At 39.6% G+C, this 17,507-nt stretch overlaps 1 protein-coding gene across 1 annotated transcript; it reads right to left on the bottom strand.

Moving 5' to 3' along the window:
* Nucleotides 1–1,087: 1,087 nt before the first annotated feature.
* On the bottom strand, nucleotides 1,088–2,890 carry LOC129230067 (uncharacterized). Its single transcript, XM_054864455.1, has 3 exons — nucleotides 1,834–2,890; nucleotides 1,445–1,733; nucleotides 1,088–1,374 (listed from the first exon to the last, which is right to left on the bottom strand). The coding sequence occupies exons 1-3, from the start codon at nucleotides 1,912–1,914 to the stop codon at nucleotides 1,088–1,090; spliced, it is 657 nt and encodes a 218-aa protein (XP_054720430.1). The 5' UTR covers nucleotides 1,915–2,890.
* Between the last annotated feature and the right edge of the window lie 14,617 nt (nucleotides 2,891–17,507).

Here is a 17,507-nt window from a genome sequence, read left to right as displayed (position 1 = left end):
AAACATTGAACAATAAGAATTTTCCCAAAGAATTTATAAAAAATAAATATCTGTCAGACACAAAGACCATGTTTGCGAAACCAAACACTCGAGGAAGGAAACCTCGCTCCAATAATGCATGGTTAAAAATGTAGAATGTTATTTTTTTTCTTATTAAACAATAAAAGGTTTGTAACACTGCTATGAGTAATTCTTATTTCTTTATGGCTTATGATTACAGCACAACACAACTTTAAAAATAAATGGGCTCTGAAAAAAAAAAAGTATAAATCTATTACAAAAATTCGAATTTTAAAAGTATAGGAAAACACCATACAAAGTTCAGTAAAATATTTTCTTTCCTCCTACTTACCCTTGGTTCGTCTCCTTTTTCCAGTCACGTGAAGATTTTTTAAGAGTCCCGGAAGTAGATAGGGTAAAATGCCAAATTATATATAAGGACATACTAAACTATCTTTCCACCGGGCTCACCCGAGACCGTTTTCCTTTCGACCAGGCTTTTAACTTTTTTTTTTCCCTTGGCTGTATAAAGAAAAAAATACACACAAACAAAATGAACAAACACATTACAGATAAAATGAATACATTTTTTTTTACTTACCCTTGGTTCGTCTTTTTTTTTTTTTTCAACTGCATGAATTTTTTTTTTCACTTACTTACCCTTGGTTCGTCTGCTTCTTTTTTCACTTGCATGAAGATTTGTTTTTGTCCCCGGAAGTCAGACAGATTAAAGTGCCAAATAATAATATAAAAGGCCAAATTAAACTATCCTCCCACCGGGCTCTCCGTGCCCGTTTTTTTTTTAAATTTTACTATTTTTTCTTACATTAAAAAAAATGACTGTTTTCATTGAATTTAAAAATAAAAAAAAAGAAGAGAGCAGTTATCTAAGTAAAAAAAATTAAAAGGCCAAATGATATAGAACAAAGCCAAATTACATATATATATATATATATATATATATATATATATATATATATATATATATATATATATATATATATATATATATATATATATATATATATATATATATAGCTTTAAAAGAAAAAAAAGTAGAGACTTAACCTCTTTAAAAAAAAAAAAATCAGTAGCCATACGGTAGGGTTGTTAAGTCGTCTTGTATGACACGCTTGTCGTAGACCATTTGATAAAGTTTGCTTTCTGGTTTGTTTAAGACTTTCCTTCTTTTCCTATCCCTGCAGATTTTCGCTGGGTTGTCCAAGGAAATAGAGCTGACTCCTCTGTTCAATATAATATCCTTCATTGAAAGGAAGTTCAATTTTCTGCTGTTCCTAAAGTTCAGTGTGAACCCTCTAATCTTACAGCACGTTTTCCCTGAACTAGTCTCGAAAGCATAATTCTTCGGTCCACCTGCAAAAAAAAAAAAAAGTTTTTTCTTTTATTGCTTCAGACACACACACACACAAAAAGGATATCTTACCAGAAACAAAAGTTATCACATCACCATTCAATTCATCAGTGAACTCCCCTAGCAAGTTCCCTAGAGGAGGATTATAACTGGTCGTCTGGAAAAAAATTATCGAGTCCGTATCATGATACAGGACGGCTTCCTTCAACTTATCCATTTCTCCATACAGCTTCATTCTGGCCCAAGCTGTGGTGAAGGCTGCAATGAAGATATTTGTGGAAGCGTCCTGCTTCACAAACTCTTTTGATGTTTCCCAATGTACAGCTGCTACTACATCATTGGGAAAATAGACATCTTTGATCTAAAAAGAAATGTGTACATAAACCGAAGAAAAACAAAAATTTTCGTTACAACAGAGAGAGAGAGAGAGACCGAGAGAGAACCTTTCAAACAAAGCTTACGACTTTAGTTGAATCTATGAGAAGTTTATTGAACTTCGGTAGATCATTTACATAGCTCAATTGGCCTTTATTACAGTTCATCCCCCACCTGTGTAAGAAAGAAAGAATGAATGACTGAATGAATGAATATACATGTGTGTGTGTGTGTGTGTGTGAGTAAGGTACAAAAAAATAAAAAAATTACCTTCCCCAAAAGCTATTCAGTGCTAGCTTGGCCACCTGACGTTTTCCGGGGTTTATAGCTATACGTGCAGGATCCAAAGAAATCCCTTCCTTCTCCCAGTACTGATGAATATATGCAGCCTTTTCTTCATCAGTCTGTCATTCCTTTGGCCATCCACTGCTTTCCTGCTTTAACTTGAGAAAAACGTCTATGTAAGATCGGAAGAGCTGATCACTTTTCCTCTCAAAGTGATAAACCTCATAAATCTATAAAAAGAAGAAAAAATGATATGCATAAAAATATTCAAACAAATGCCATTAAAAAAAGTAAACAGAAACTAGTATAATGTAATAGATTGCTTAAAGTACAAAGAAAAAGAAATCAAAACCTACTTGGGTTACTTTGTACCCCTTTTCCTGAGCAAGTTTCACTTCTTCCGTCACCCATGTACCAATGAGTGCACGCTCCTCATCAGTGTGCCTGCAAGGAGTTTGCTGGGCTTCCAAGGTACACGTTTTACATAGTGGGAACATCAGCTTTCCCCTACACCTATAGGGCAAAACGGGTAGGTAAAGTCCCCGTGGTGGAACTACTTTACAGAAAACGAGACCAAAATAGTCGTCAATTTTCTCTACCTGTCCTGTTATTATAGTGGGATGGCCTACAGGGTACATGCAGTATTTATTTACCTGCAAAAAATACAAAACAAAAAAACATAAATTATTGCTGAAAACAAAATAGTTAAAAGAAAATTCACTCGTCAGAAAAAAAAGTCAAAAATAAATACCCAAGGATATAAGGATGTGAAATCCACATATTTCGCATTCCCCTCATAAAATAATTTGACGGCATTTGTTCTTCCGCCGTAAAAAGCATCCCTAGGGTTCAAACGGTCTTTAAGCTGATGACCTAGGAGAAAGGTTCTAAGCTCCTCGTCGTTCTCTTTTTGTTTGACGAAATCATGTTCCCATTTCTCTTCAACAAGATACCCCAGGGCGCGAAACTTGGCTGTCAACTCCTCCGTCTTTTGTCGAAGTGTCGCCATGGGAACACCTTTCAATGGATTGATGGAGTCCCCATCGAAGCACTGATCACAGCCGTGAAAGAAACATCCCTAAAGAATAAAAGCAAGATATATATATATTTTTACTTTTAAGTGTTTTTTTTTTTCTTTTTCCTAACGAAAAGAAAAAATTCTACTTACATGATATTGATAGATGGTTTTTGTTTCTTCACAATACCCATCAACATAGATACCAGCAATTTTGCGTTCCCCGGCAGAGTTTTCCCCGTGCTGAATTGAAACATCTTTTAGAGTAGCTTCAAAATCCATCCAGCGGATGCTGTCAGCGCTGTGGATCACTTGCGAAACATATCCACGAGTAGGCACCATTGCCAAGATGTCTGGCTGAATATGGTTACCCCGATACGCAGCCATGCATGCTGATGCAATCGTGATGTACCTGAAAACACAAAAAACAAAAACAAAATCGTATAATAAAAACATATTGAGAGGGAGGGGAAAAAAAACCCTTAGTTTGGAAGTTAGTTTCCCTTTTTTTTTTACCTAAAGGGATCCACTCCAGCTGCTTTGAGGAACTCTGCCTGGAACTGCAAACAGGACTTCCTTAAAATGTCGACATCAGATCTAAAAAAGCAGAAAAAAAACATATCGTAGTGCATTTTTTTTTCTCTCGTAAAAACAAGAAAAAAGAATACAACAGTAGTTAGGATAACTTAGTACCTGCAATAAAGTAGCATTTCGTTTTCAAAATTAAAATAGTCATCTTTATGTAGATCATGCCATTTCAAGAAATCTTCCCGAGATTCAGGCCCCATTGTGTCCGGACTATAAAATCTGGCTTCTGGAAGTTTACCTGCGTATTTTTGGTTCTCTGGAACATTGAACAGATGAGGAAGATACCCTTTCTTCAATTCTGTCAACCCAAAACTTGCAGGAAGTCTGAATAGTGGCATGGTGAGAAAATTTAGTGAATCAATCGCTCTAATGTTCAACCCCTTGTGCAGAATGGACATGAGGAAGGACCCGTTGGGGATAACTTCGGAGGTGTTCCCTTGCACCAGGAACCAAGCCATGATGAATTGCCCATCAAAGCTGTAAGAGATTATTATTTAAATTCGTAATGTTAACACCAGTATAAATATTAATAGTTAAGCTGCGGCAGTTGAGCACCACCAGGGGCTGCCTGCAGGGCTGCTGGGGCAGGAGGAGGAGTGGCCGATGGTCCGGAGGTGGTGGTGGTTGTTGGTTCGGAGGTGATGGTTGTTGGTTGGTCCGGAGGTGGTGGTTGTTGTTGGTTCGGTGGTGATGTTGGCAGTTGATGGTCCAGTGGTGGTGTTGTCGCTTGTTGGTCCAGAGGTCGTGGTGGTGGTTGGTCCGGAGGTGGAGGATGTCGGGGGGGGGGGGGAACCGGCGCTGGTGGAGGATGGTCCGGCCGCAGAAGGAGAGTTGGGTGGTGTGGTAGCATCTAAATCTGTGTTGGCATCTAAATCTGCATCAATATTTTGATCTGGTGGAGAGGCTGTGGGTGGATAGATATTTACCTGTACAGGTGAATTGGGAAACACAGGGGGGCTGGGGGGATCGGTGGCGGGATCTGCGTCCTCCGCGGAATCTTCGGTGTCGTCAGCAGCCACGTTGAAGAACTGTGATTGGCGCCGGGAGGTGAGTGAGGTGGGTGGTGTTGATGATTGCCGGCTGTTCCCCGGCACTTGCAGGAGGTTGGCCGGCGAAATTCTGGTCTGAGTCCAATCAGCATCTGTTGGTGAGAGGGAAAGAAAGATGTTGCTCAGGAAAACATTCGAAGAGTTTTGGGGAGCAAACGTTCAACCAACTCAACAATTTTAGGCACTGTTTTGAATACGCAGGCCAGACACTGTGTGACCGAACGTGATCTAGTTGCTGGCATGGCGCCGCATTTTCCTGCTTATAGTCCGTGGGTTAGCTGTTAAAAAAGTAAAATGAATGAGGTGCGGATCACAGGCTGCCACGGATCATGTGTGGGTTTTTTTCTCGTCACCGAGGCATTGAACCTCGACATTTGAGGCAGGATTCGCAATGAGAGATAGTTATCAGTCTTCTTTACTAATAATAAAAACTGAAAGTCTCTCCGTCCGGATCTCCATCTGTCTGTCGGATCTCTGTGACGCGGATGGCGTTCGGGCGATTCTCATGAAATATGCCGGAGTTAGTTTGTAGCATGGGGCTGTGCACCTCGAAGCGATTTTTTGAAAATTCGATGTGGTTCTTTTTCTATTCCAATTTTAAGAACATTTTCCCGAGAAAAATGATCATAAGATGGGCTAGTAAATTACGAAATTATCGTAACGTGGAACCGTAACATGGGGACGAGCCAATTGGCGAGAAAACTCACCATACATTATTTGTAAATATACAGGCGCGTGGCTGAAGTCTCCAGCGCAAATAACTACTGTTCTAAGTTTTTAGCTATCAAATCACATAAAGAACGAAGAGTTCTTGATTTTAATTCAAACATTATTCATCAATGCAACACAAAATTTACCTTTCATGAACTAAATATTGCTTTACAAAAATCAAGAAACAACATCACCTGGCTCTGACGAAATACACAATAGCATGTTAAAAAATCTAAGCAGGTCTTCATTAGAAAATATTTTGCAGCTTTTTAATAGAATTTATTCCGAACATAGATTCCCAAAATCCTGGAGTCAAGCAACAGTTATCCCTATCCTTAAACCAAATAAACAATCTGATAAACCTGAGAGCTATAGACCTATAGCTCTCACTAGTTGCCTATGTAAAGTCATGGAACGGATGGTAAACGCCAGACTGATGCCCCCCCGTGTCCGTTTACCTTGTCGTGGTGGGGGGGGCTTGCGGTGTGGTGAGTTCGGGGCGAGTTCTTGGGAGGAGTCGTGAACCCCCAGTTGCTCAAACAGAATATCGGCGGGAGGGGATTTTTCTCCCTTCCTTCCCTCATCACACTTACCAAATGCGGACGAAAACCCCTAAGCCAAGGCGTGTCAACCGTGCCGATGGCTGCGTGGTACCGGGGGTAGTCGGTGCCTCAAACGGGAGACTTCAGGGATAGCAGGCGAACCCTGTCGTACGCAGCCTTACCTCTGTGTGGGGGGCTACACAGGGGCTAGACCCCATATTTTCCCCCTAGTTCTCTGGTTCGTTTATGGATGAAAACTCAAAGAACACTTCTCCCCCTTGTGGGGAGCGTCAGAATGAATCGTATACCTCCGCAAAATTTTTCGTTTTCAAAAGAAATGAAAACCTTACATTTACTGCTGTATCTCCTTTTCTAATCAACAAAGCTCTTGTAAATCTAATCGGCGAATTTAAATCAGTAAAAAAAACACGAACAGGCGAGCTTTTGGTCGAAATAAAAGATAATAAACAAGTTCAACTCATACTAGCTATTAAACAATTAGGTCCTTATCTTTGCACAGTTACAGCCCACTCTACATTAAACTTTTCTCGGGGAGTAATTTCAGAGCCAGACCTTCTATTCACACCAGAGAAGGAAATCCTAGATGAAATGAAGGACCAACACGTAAGTGGAGTGAAAAGGATCACTATTAAACTCAATGGCGTAATGCAGAATACGAAACATGTCATTCTGACCTTTAGTACGCCTATCCTCCCTTCACGTGTCAAAGCTGGATATCTCTCATGCCCTGTTAGACCATACATTCCTAACCCGCTACGGTGCTTTAAGTGCCAGCGCTTTGGGCATTCCAAGCTGTCATGCCGTGGCACAGAAACTTGTGCCAGATGTGCTGAGGCCGGCCACGATAGCAATGAATGCTCAAAGGAATTCAAATGTGTCAACTGCAAAGGAGATCACCCGTCCTACTCTAGAAAATGCCCTAAATGGCTCTCCGAAAAAGAAATGCAGGTTATCAAAACAACTCAGAACATATCATACCCAGACGCACGAAAAATAGTTCAGTCTCGTACACCTCTATCTGGACTTTCATATGCTGCAGCAGTAAGAAAAGTATTCAATTCCACCGGTACACAAACAGATCCTCAAATAATTACAATAACCAGCACTAAATCAACTAACTCTCCTAAATCAAAAAATAAACAGCTCAATACTCCTAAGCCTCCACAAAAAAATAATAATGAAATTCAAGTACAAAGTACACAAATCCCAAGCACAAGTTACTCAACTAAATTAATTTCGAACAAACCAACTGATCAAAAACAAAAGAAAACTGTAGAAAAAAAGAAATTTATTCAAACGCGCGCAAAAATTGGGGTAGCCTCTAAACAGAGGCCCCCAAAATTTTATAATTTTAAGAAAGAGGACTTTTTACTTTCTAGTAAGAAAGTAAAATTAACTAAGTCCCAAATCGAAAAACTCCAACAACCTCCTCCCCAAGAGGAGGACGAGGATGTCGATTTTGAAGATCTTCCGCCATCCGACGATGAAGGGTGGACGGACCATCCTCCTTCTTGAGTTACTTTTTCTTCTTCTGGCCGTTTCTCCTTCCTTTTCTCTTCATGGCCCTGAGCATTCTTTCTTGGAATTGTCAGAGTTACTCGCATAATGTCACGGACATCAAAGATCTTGTCGAATATCACCAACCGGCCATATTCTGTCTGCAAGAAACATTTCTGTCCCCTGTTGATAGACCGAGGTTGAAAGGTTTTGACATATACCGCAAGGACTGCTTGTCAGGCGACCGTCGTTGTGGAGGAGTGGCATTGCTAATCAACAATGATTATGCATCTAGCCAGCTCAATACCAACACATCCCTGCAAGCAGTAGCTGCGCGCGTTCACCTTCACTCGCTGTTCACAGTTTGCTCTATATATATTCCACCTTCTTACGACTTGAGAAGCGTGGAGTTGCAGACATTGGTTGATCAACTTCCTCCCCCATTTGTCATCTTGGGGGATTTTAATGGCCATAATCCTCTCTGGGGGAGCTCAGACTCTAACAGCAGAGGTCTAATTATTGAAAACTTTATTGAAGACAACGATCTATGTGTTCTTAACGACGGTGAAAATACCTATTTCCACCTTCCTACGCAAACCTACCATGCCATCGATCTTGCAATATCCTCACCTTCCTTTCTGCCACTTTGGGATTTCCAGGTGCAGGGTGGTCTCTACACTAGTGGCCACTTTCCAATCAAAATAACATATACTGAACGCTGCAGCTATCAGCAGCATCAGCAAGGCCGTCTTCGCATTGATCGAGCTGATTGGGCAGCATTTACCCATTTGGCAGAAATAACATCGGAAGACGTGACTGACATTGATATTGATGTAGCGGTAAAGCGAGTAACCGACATCATCTTAAACGCAGCGAACGCTGCTATACCAAGAACCTCTAAAGGCAGGATCAAATATCCTAAGCCATGGTGGAACTCTGCTTGCCAAGAAGCTCAGAAGAAACAAAAAAAAGCATGGAACACATTTCGTCGATACCCGACCACACAAAATCTTGTGACACTTAAACGAGCTCGTGCTGAAGCTCGTAGGATTCGACGGAAAAGCCAGCGGGACTCGTGGCAGGCCTATGTCAGCACAATCACGACGTCCACCCCGTCCAAGACTGTATGGGGTAAAATAAAAAAAATCGCTGGAAACTATAGCATATCTTGTGCTCCAATTCTGGAGAAAAATGGTCAACTTTTATCTGATCACAAAGAGGTAGCTGACTGCCTGGCGACTCACTTGGCTGAAGTCTCCAGCGCAAATAATTACTGTTCTAAGTTTTTAGCTATTAAATCTCATAAAGAACGAAGAGTTCTTGATTTTAATTCAAACATTATTCATCAATACAACACAAAATTTACCTTTCATGAACTAAATACTGCTTTACTAAAATCAAGAAACACATCACCTGGCTCTGACGAAATACACAATAGCATGTTAAAAAATCTAAGCAGGTCTTCATTAGAAAATATTCTGCAGCTTTTTAATAGAATTTATTAAGAACATAGATTCCCGAAATCCTGGAGTCAAGCAATAGTTATCCCTATCCTTAAACCAAATAAACAATCTGATAAACCTGAGAGCTATAGACCTATAGCTCTCACTAGTTGCCTATGTAAACTCATGGAACGGATAGTAAACGCCAGACTGATGCACATTCTGGAGTCACACCATCTCATATCCTCATATCAAAGTGGGTTTAGGCGTGGCAGATGCACAATAGACAATCTAATGCATCTCGAAACATCAGTAAGAGAAGCATTTCTTAAACGAAAACATCTTGTGAGAGTATTTTTCGATATTGAAAAAGCATACGACCGTACCTGGAGGTATGGGATCCTCAAAACCCTGCACGAGTATGGGTTGCGAGGTAATTTACCCATCTTTCTCTCCAATTTTCTGAAACATTGTTCTTTTCGTGTACGCGTCAAGTCTGTTCTGTCGGATACCTTCATTCAAGAAGAAGGAGTACCCCAGGGAAGTGTACTAAGCGTTACTCTATTCATTATAGCAATCAATAGCTTGATTGACCAATTGCCTCCCGCTGTAAAAGGTACCATGTTCGTGGATGATTTTCAAATTTCTTTCTCATCAACGAGCATGAGTATCGTTGAAAGACAACTTCAAATTGCAATCTGTAAAGTAACCCAATGGGCGGAAGAAAATGGCTTCACTTTCTCTGCTCAAAAAACATTCTGTATCCACTTCTGCCGAAAAAGAGGCCTTCACCCTGACCCAAATCTCCTCCTCAATAATCAACCAATAGCTGTAAAAGATCAAGGAAAATTCCTTGGTCTCACACTTGACAATAAACTAAAATTTATACCGCATATACAAGAGTTAAAAAAGAAATGTTCATTAAAATTAAATATCCTTAAAGTCTTAGCGAACACTTCTTGGGGTGCTAATACTGAGTCTCTGCTAAGAATATACAGGGCTTTGATACGCTCAAAACTTGATTACGGATGTCAAATTTATGGTTCCGCTGCTAAAATCTATCTGAAAAGTCTGGATCCAATACATAATCAGGCACTACGCATCTGCACAGGAGCCTTTCGAACTTCGCCTATCAACAGTCTTCATATCCTTGCACACCAACAATCTCTAAACAATAGACGCCTCAAACTTTCTTTAAATTTTTACTTCAAAATAAAACCTTGCACTAATCACCCACTACATCTCCATATTTTTAACCCATGTAATGCTGCTTTATTTCTAAACCGGCCTTCGATGACCCCAACATTTGGGATCCGAATGCGTCGGGTACTCTCAGACCTGCAGCTACCAGATTTTAAAACCGTCAACACAATAAACCTAATTGAACCATGGTGCGAAGTCATACCTTCTATAATTAATGATTTATCAGAATTCCCAAAACAAACTACTGCAGACACAGTTTATCAACAAGTCTTTAATGAGATCAAAAGCAAGTATTCTGGTTACAAACACATTTTTACTGACGGATCAAAAGCAAACAATCACGTCGGCTTTTCAACAATAATTAATGATCAAGTTACGGCAGAAAAACTAAACACATCTTGCTCGGTATTTACTGCAGAAATAAAAGCTATTTTTTCATCGCTACAATTAATAACCCAATCCATCTACAAAAAGTGGGTGATATTCACTGACTCCAAGAGTTCAGTGGAAGCCATCACTCACTGCAATAATAATAGCCATCCTATAGTCATCCAGTCATATCTTTTATACAAAAACCTTATGCAAAATAATTTTGAAATTACCTTTTGTTGGGTCCCTGGTCATGTGGGTATTGCAGGCAATGAGGCAGCCGATTCAGCTGCCAGAGCTGCAAGTATCCTGGTCGATACTAGTGTCCCTTTCGATGATATCAAAAACGCCATCGGTGTAAGCCTCAACACGTATTGGCAGGGGACGTGGAATTCAGAAATCGAAAATAAATTACATTCAATCCAGCCGTCCACTAGAGGTTTCGGATCATTAAATATCACCAGGAGAGAACAAGTCTTATTAGCTCGACTTCGCATTGGACATACCAGATTCACCCACAAATATCTCTTATGTCATGAACCAGTTCCAACATGCATTACATGTGATATAAATCAGACAGTGTTGCACATTTTATGCAACTGCCTAAATTTTAATCTAATTCGTTATAAATATTTTAATAATTTTAACCCATCTTTGAAGGAGTTGCTGGGGGATCCACCCCATCGCAATTTGTACTCCTTCCTCCAGGAGATTGGATTCTCCTTTTTAATTTAGTGTTTGTCTGGTCATTATGTGATTTCATCCTTCCTTTGTTTTTCAAGATATTTTTTCGCCCATTTTGTCTTTATGTTCAAATTGTTTAAATGTTTTTATCGGATGCACTTTTTTAGCATAAAACTTCAAGTGTCAATATTTTCTCCTTCAAAATATGCTTCTATTTACTATATTCTTTAATAAAAAATAAATAGCACATAATAAAATATCGTTTGGCGCAGTATAGCCCTCAAGGGCTCTTGCGCCATAAAAATCAAATCAACCAACCAACCAACCAGACTGATGCACATTCTGGAGTCACACCATCTCATATCCTCATATCAAAGTGGGTTTAGGCGTGGCAGATGCACAATAGACAATCTAATGCTTCTCGAAACATCAGTAAGAGAAGCATTTCTTAAACGAAAACATCTTGTGAGCGTATGTTTCGATATTGAAAAAGCATACGACCGTACCTGGAGGTATGGGATCCTCAAAACCCTGCACGAGTATGGGTTGCGAGGTAATTTACCCATCTTTCTCTCCAATTTTCTGAAACATCGTTCTTTTCGTGTACGAATCAAGTCTGTTCTGTCGGATACCTTTATTCAAGAAGAAGGAATATCCCAGGGAAGTGTACTAAGCGTGACTCTATTCATTATAGCAATCAATAGCTTGATTGACCAATTGCCTCCCGCTGTAAAAGGTACCATGGTTGTTGATGATCTTCAAATTTCTTTCTCATCAACCAGCATGAGTATCGTTGAAAGACAACTTCAAATTGCAATAAATAAAGTAACCCAATGGGCGGAAGAAGATGGCTTCACTTTCTCAGCTCAAGAAACATTCTGTATCCACTTCTGCCGTAAAAGAGGTCTTCACCCTGATCCAAATCTTCTCCTCAATAATCAACCAGGCAGATGTACTATATTAAGTGATTGTGTTACAAAAAATAATTGTTTAGCAAATCACCATTATGATATGAGTCATCCACAAGTAATGTTATGCCTTGAGGGGGACGGAGACGGGTTCATGAAAATGTGACAAGAGGAAGAGAGAGTGACAAAAAGTAACATCACGCAGTTATTATAACAATAAGTTTTTAAAAAATATGACACGTAATAAGAGGAGGAGTAAGATAAAGTGTGACACTTTGTGACAAAGGGGAAGGTGGTCAAACATGTTGAAAAAAAAGTGCGACATTATTTAAGGACAGCACAATAACTCCTTCAAAATCTCATTTTATTCCTTCAAAACTCCTTAATTTTATTTCTGAAATTGAGTACGAACCCTGTCTATGATATTAAAAACGCCATCGTTGTAAGCCTCAACACGTATTGGCAGGGGATGTGGAATTCAGAATCCCAAAATAAATTGCATTCAATCCAGCCCTCCACTAGAGGTTTCGGATCATTAAATATCACCAGGAGAGAACAAGTCTTATTAGGTCGACTTCGCATTGAACATACCAGATTCACCCACAAATATCTCTTATGTCATGAACCAGTTCCAACATGCATTACATGTGATGTAAATCAGAGTGTTGCACATTTTATGTAAATGCTCAAATTTTAATCTAATTCGTTATAAATATTTTAATAATTTTAACCCACCTTTGAAGGAGTTGCTGGGGGAGCCACCCCATCGCAATTTGTACTCCTTCCTCCAGGAGATTGGATTCTCCTTTTTTAATTTAGTGGTTGTCTCTTCATTATGTGATTTCGTCCTTCCTTTGTTTTTCAAGATATTGTTTCGTCCATTTTGTCTTTATCTTCAAATTGTTAAAATGTTTTTATCGACTGCACTTTTTTAATACTAGCACTTGAAGTTTTTTGCTTTCTTCTTCAAAATATGCTTTTATTTAATTTACTCTTTAATGAAAAATAAATAGCATATAATAAAATATCGTTTGGCGCAGTATATCCCTCAAGGGCTCTTGCGCCATAAAAATCAAATCAACCAACCAACCAATTTCCTCGCCGTAAATTTGTTTCAACATTTCGTATGTTCCTGCAGCTGTCTTGCCCAATTTGAAGCAAAATTTAATGGTAATTCTTTGCTCCAGTTTTACTTTGACGACAGGCATTTGAGAGCTACTTTTAATGAGCATTTCCATGAGAACCACTTACTTTAGAACGACGCCGATTGCAGTGCACAAGCGCAAGAAAACGCTCTTCAATATGCAGTCTTTAACGCCATCTTCCGGCTTTTTGTTCTCCTACAGTTACGTCAGTCCTGGAAATTAGTTGCTGGACCTTGTATTATTTAGAGTGTAGCTTACAAAAGGTTTAATGCTATTGCAACAATGATGAGTCAACGTACAGTCCGCGTACCAGTCATTGGAAACTTCTTCTATTGAGGTGACACTGCAAACGAAGTTCGACTCCTGTTTTTTTCTTTTGAAGCATTTCGCTTTTATATAGCTGCATTTCCCGCAAAAACTACATTTTGTTTTACTTTTCGACCCTGCTTTACAGAAGTGTGAAAAGCTAAAGCTGATGACTTTGAGTCCTTTTGAAATAATTTTAAACGAGATTCTTCAGCAAGTAATTCAATCAAAATTTTATTAAACGTAAATTCACCTTCTTTCCATCTATAAATTTATTGAACAATCTCCCTAATTCAGCTGGCAAATAAAAGAATCAATTGGAAAGACTGATAATAGGTTTTCTGAAGTAGATAGGAATAAGTTTTCCCAAATCTTCTGATTGTTTGATAGTAATTTTGAGTTGGCTTGCGTAGATATCGATCTCTTCGCCTAACTCGATGGGACTGACAATTGAAAAGCTCATCGGTTAAATCAATATTTCTCGCAGGAGAGTTTGGTCTAAAGTGTATTTCCAATTTCTTCTATGCTTGGGAAGGATCTTTAATTTGATTTATCAAATTTTTGTATTCATCCGATATATTTTAGTAGATTAAGTTATAGGCTTTATCTCTTCGTTTACCAAAGTCCGAAATTCCAGTTGAACCTTTACCTGGCTCCTTTTCATCACCGGTAACTAATCTCCAACAGTTCTTCCTCATTAATGAGGCTTTTATCTTTTAGCCATGTGGAATAATTTTTCCTATTTGATTTAGAGACTTCCATGTTGTGCTAATATAACTGGTAACCGTCCTGTATTACGTTCGATGTGGCAAAATTTTTTTAAAGCCATTCGAATACTATCTCGTCAGGTTGGGCAAAGGCCCATAACCGATTTGTTTAGCTGTGAATTTTTATCAGCTCACTTATTATCTTTTAGTGGAAACCCAACCAGGACGAGTGATAGTTCTTGAAATGTCATCTTTATCTTGTGCAATATTAGTAAGAGCCAAAGTTAAAAGTAACTTATTTATTGCTGCAGTGATATTGACAATGACATGTTAAACAAAATATTGAGAATACGCTCATTACAGTACTAAGTACCTCATTGCACAATATTTTTAATAACTTCTGAAGCAAACTTGCTAAATCAAAGCATGAAACGTCATTTTAAGCATATAGATCTATTATATTTATATCAGGAGTAAAAAGCCGAAGCTATCGGTAAAAACGGACAGACTCCACTGAGCCGCCCAAATGCAACCGAGTCTCACTTGAGTTGAAATTGAAAAGAATGAAATACAGTACAGGGAGTTTAAATGCTACTGGCAATTTGCATATTCTGCTGACGTGATCTTGTTGCAAGACGAAAAGGACGAATGAGAAAAAACTAATGCAAATTAAGGTTACAAATGTCTTTTAAAAATAATTTACCTCTACAGTGAAACCTGTCTATAACAATACTGTCTGCAACGATATTTTCCTTGGTCCCAAGGAAAATGTCCGCATAAATAATCAAACTGTCTATAACGATAACCTGTATATATTTTTAGGTCTCAATAGTATCGATGTAGACAGGTTTTACTATAGCGAAAACGTTATGGATACATCTCCTCCACTAAGCCCCCCCCCCCCGTGTCCGTTTATCTTGTCGTGGTGGGGGGGGGGCTTGCGGTGTGGTGATTCGGGGCGAGCTCTTGGGAGGAGTAGTGAACCCCCAGTTGCTCAAACAGAATATCGGCGGGAGGGGATTTTTTTCCCTTCCTTCCCCCATCACACTTACCAAATGCGGACGAAAACCCCTAAGCCAAGGTGTGTCAACCGTGCCTATGGCTGCGTGGTACCGGGGGTAGTCGGTGCCTCAAACGGGAGGTTTCAGGGATAGCAGGCGAACCCTGTCGTACGCAGCCTTACCTCTGTGTAGGGGGGCTACACAGGGGCTAGACCCCACTTTTCCCCCTAGTTCTCTGGTTTTTTTATGGATATAAACACAAAGAACACTTCTCCCCCTTGTGGGGAGCGTCAGACTGAATCGAATAGCACCGCAAAATTTTTTATTATCAAACGTTCTGATCCTAATTTAAATTTCACAAAAGTATCTCCTTTTCTCATCAACAAAGCCCTCGTTAATCAAATAGGGGAATTTCAATCAGTTAAAAAATTGCGTAATGGTGAGCTCCTCGTCGAAATAAAACATCAAAAACAAACCACATCCATTATGTCTGTCAAACAAATAGGATCCTATCTTGTAACTGTTACCGAACATAAAACCCTTAATTTTTCCCGAGGAATAATATCAGAACCTGACCTTCTCTTTACACCCGAGGAGGAAATCTTGGAGGAAATGAAGGACCAAAACGTAAGTGCAGTAAAAAGGATTACAATAAAACGCAATGGCGAAATGATCAATACTAAACATATCATTCTAACATTTAAAACACCCGTCCTCCCTAAACGTGATAAAGCTGGCTATCTCTCTTGCCCAGTTCGCCCCTATATTCCAAATCCGCTCCGGTGTTTCAAATGCCAGCGGTTTGGACATTCGAAAATTGCGTGCCGTGGTACTGACACCTGTGCCAGGTGTGCAGAGCCCGGTCACGATAGTAATACATGTTCTAAGACCTATAAATGCGTAAACTGCAAGGGGGAACATCCTTCATACTCCAGATCATGCCTAAAATGGATCTCAGAAAAAGAAATTCAGGTGATTAAAACAACACAAAAAATATCCTATCCAGACGCAAGAAAACTGGTTGAATCTCGCACACCTACAACAGGGCTTTCATATGCAGCAGCCATCAAAAAGGTATTTAAATCTGCAAGCACACAAACAGATGCAGAAACTGAAACCTCAACTAATCCCAAAACCATAAACACAACCAAATCAAATAAACTAATAGTCCAAAATCTTCTTTTAAGAAAACTAACCAAAATCAACAACAAAAACAAAAAACAAATACTGTATCTGTTACTGTTAATAAAAACATTCCAATCGCACAAAATTCGAAAAAACTAAATGAAAAAAAGAAAATTATGCAAACACGTGCTAAAATTGGGGTGGCCACTAAACAGAGGCCCCCAAAATATTATAATTTTAAAAAGGAGGACTTTTTGCTTTCCAGCAAAAAAGTCAAATTGACCAAATCCGAACTACTTCCTCCCCAAGAGGAAGACGAGGATGTTGAATTTGAAGATCTTCCGCCATCCGACGATGAAGGGTGGACGGACCATCCTCCTTCATGAGCCGCTCCCTCTTCTTCCGGCCGTTCCTCCTTCCTTTTCTCATCATGGCCCTGAGCATTCTTTCTTGGAATTGTCAGAATTACTCGCATAATGTCACGGATATAAAAGATCTTGTCGAATTTCACCAACCGGCCATATTCTGTCTGCAAGAAACATTCCTATCGCCCACTGATAAACCGAGGTTGAAAGGTTTCGACATATACCGCAAGGACTGCTTGTCAGGTGACCGTCGATGTGGAGGAGTGGCTTTGCTAATCGCTAATGATTATGCATCTAGCCAGCTCAATATCAGCACATCCCTGCAAGCAGTAGCTGCGCGCGCTCACCTTCACTCGCTGTTTACAATTTGTACTGTCTATATTCCACCTTCTTACGACTTGAGAGGCGTGGTATTGCAAACACTTGTAGATCAACTTCCTCCCCCATACATCATCTTGGGGGATTTCAATGGCCATAATCCTCTCTGGGGGAGTCCCGACTCCAACAGTAGAGGTTTAACAATAGAGAATTTTATCGAGGACAATGATCTTTGCATTCTTAACAACGGCGATAACACTTATTTTCATCTTCCTACCCAGACTTACCACGCCATCGATCTCGTTATATGTTCACCTTCTTTTCTGCCACTTTGGGATTTCCAGGTGGAGGGTGGTCTCTACACCAGTGGCCATTTTCCGATCAAGATAACCTCTACTGCACGCTGCGGCCATCAGCAGCATCAGCAAGCCCGACTTCGCATTGATCGAGCTGATTGGGCAGCATTTACCCAGTTGGCA

This window comes from Uloborus diversus, chromosome 9 (genome assembly GCF_026930045.1).
Source record: "Uloborus diversus isolate 005 chromosome 9, Udiv.v.3.1, whole genome shotgun sequence".
In the NCBI taxonomy this organism is placed as follows: Eukaryota; Metazoa; Arthropoda; class Arachnida; order Araneae; family Uloboridae; genus Uloborus; species Uloborus diversus.
The sequence above is the reverse complement of the archived record's forward strand: the minus strand, read 5'-3'. Positions and strand labels throughout refer to the sequence as shown.

Coding starts and splice junctions, on each gene's coding strand:
- LOC129230067 (XM_054864455.1), bottom strand. CDS start 1,914: ATGAACTGTAATAAAGGCCAATTGAGCTATGTAAATGATCTACCGAAG. Junction 1,734..1,833: donor TCATAGATTCAACTAAAGTC/GTAAGCTTTGTT, acceptor ATTTCTTTTTAG/ATCAAAGATGTCTATTTTCC. Junction 1,375..1,444: donor TGTGATAACTTTTGTTTCTG/GTAAGATATCCT, acceptor TTTTTTTTGCAG/GTGGACCGAAGAATTATGCT.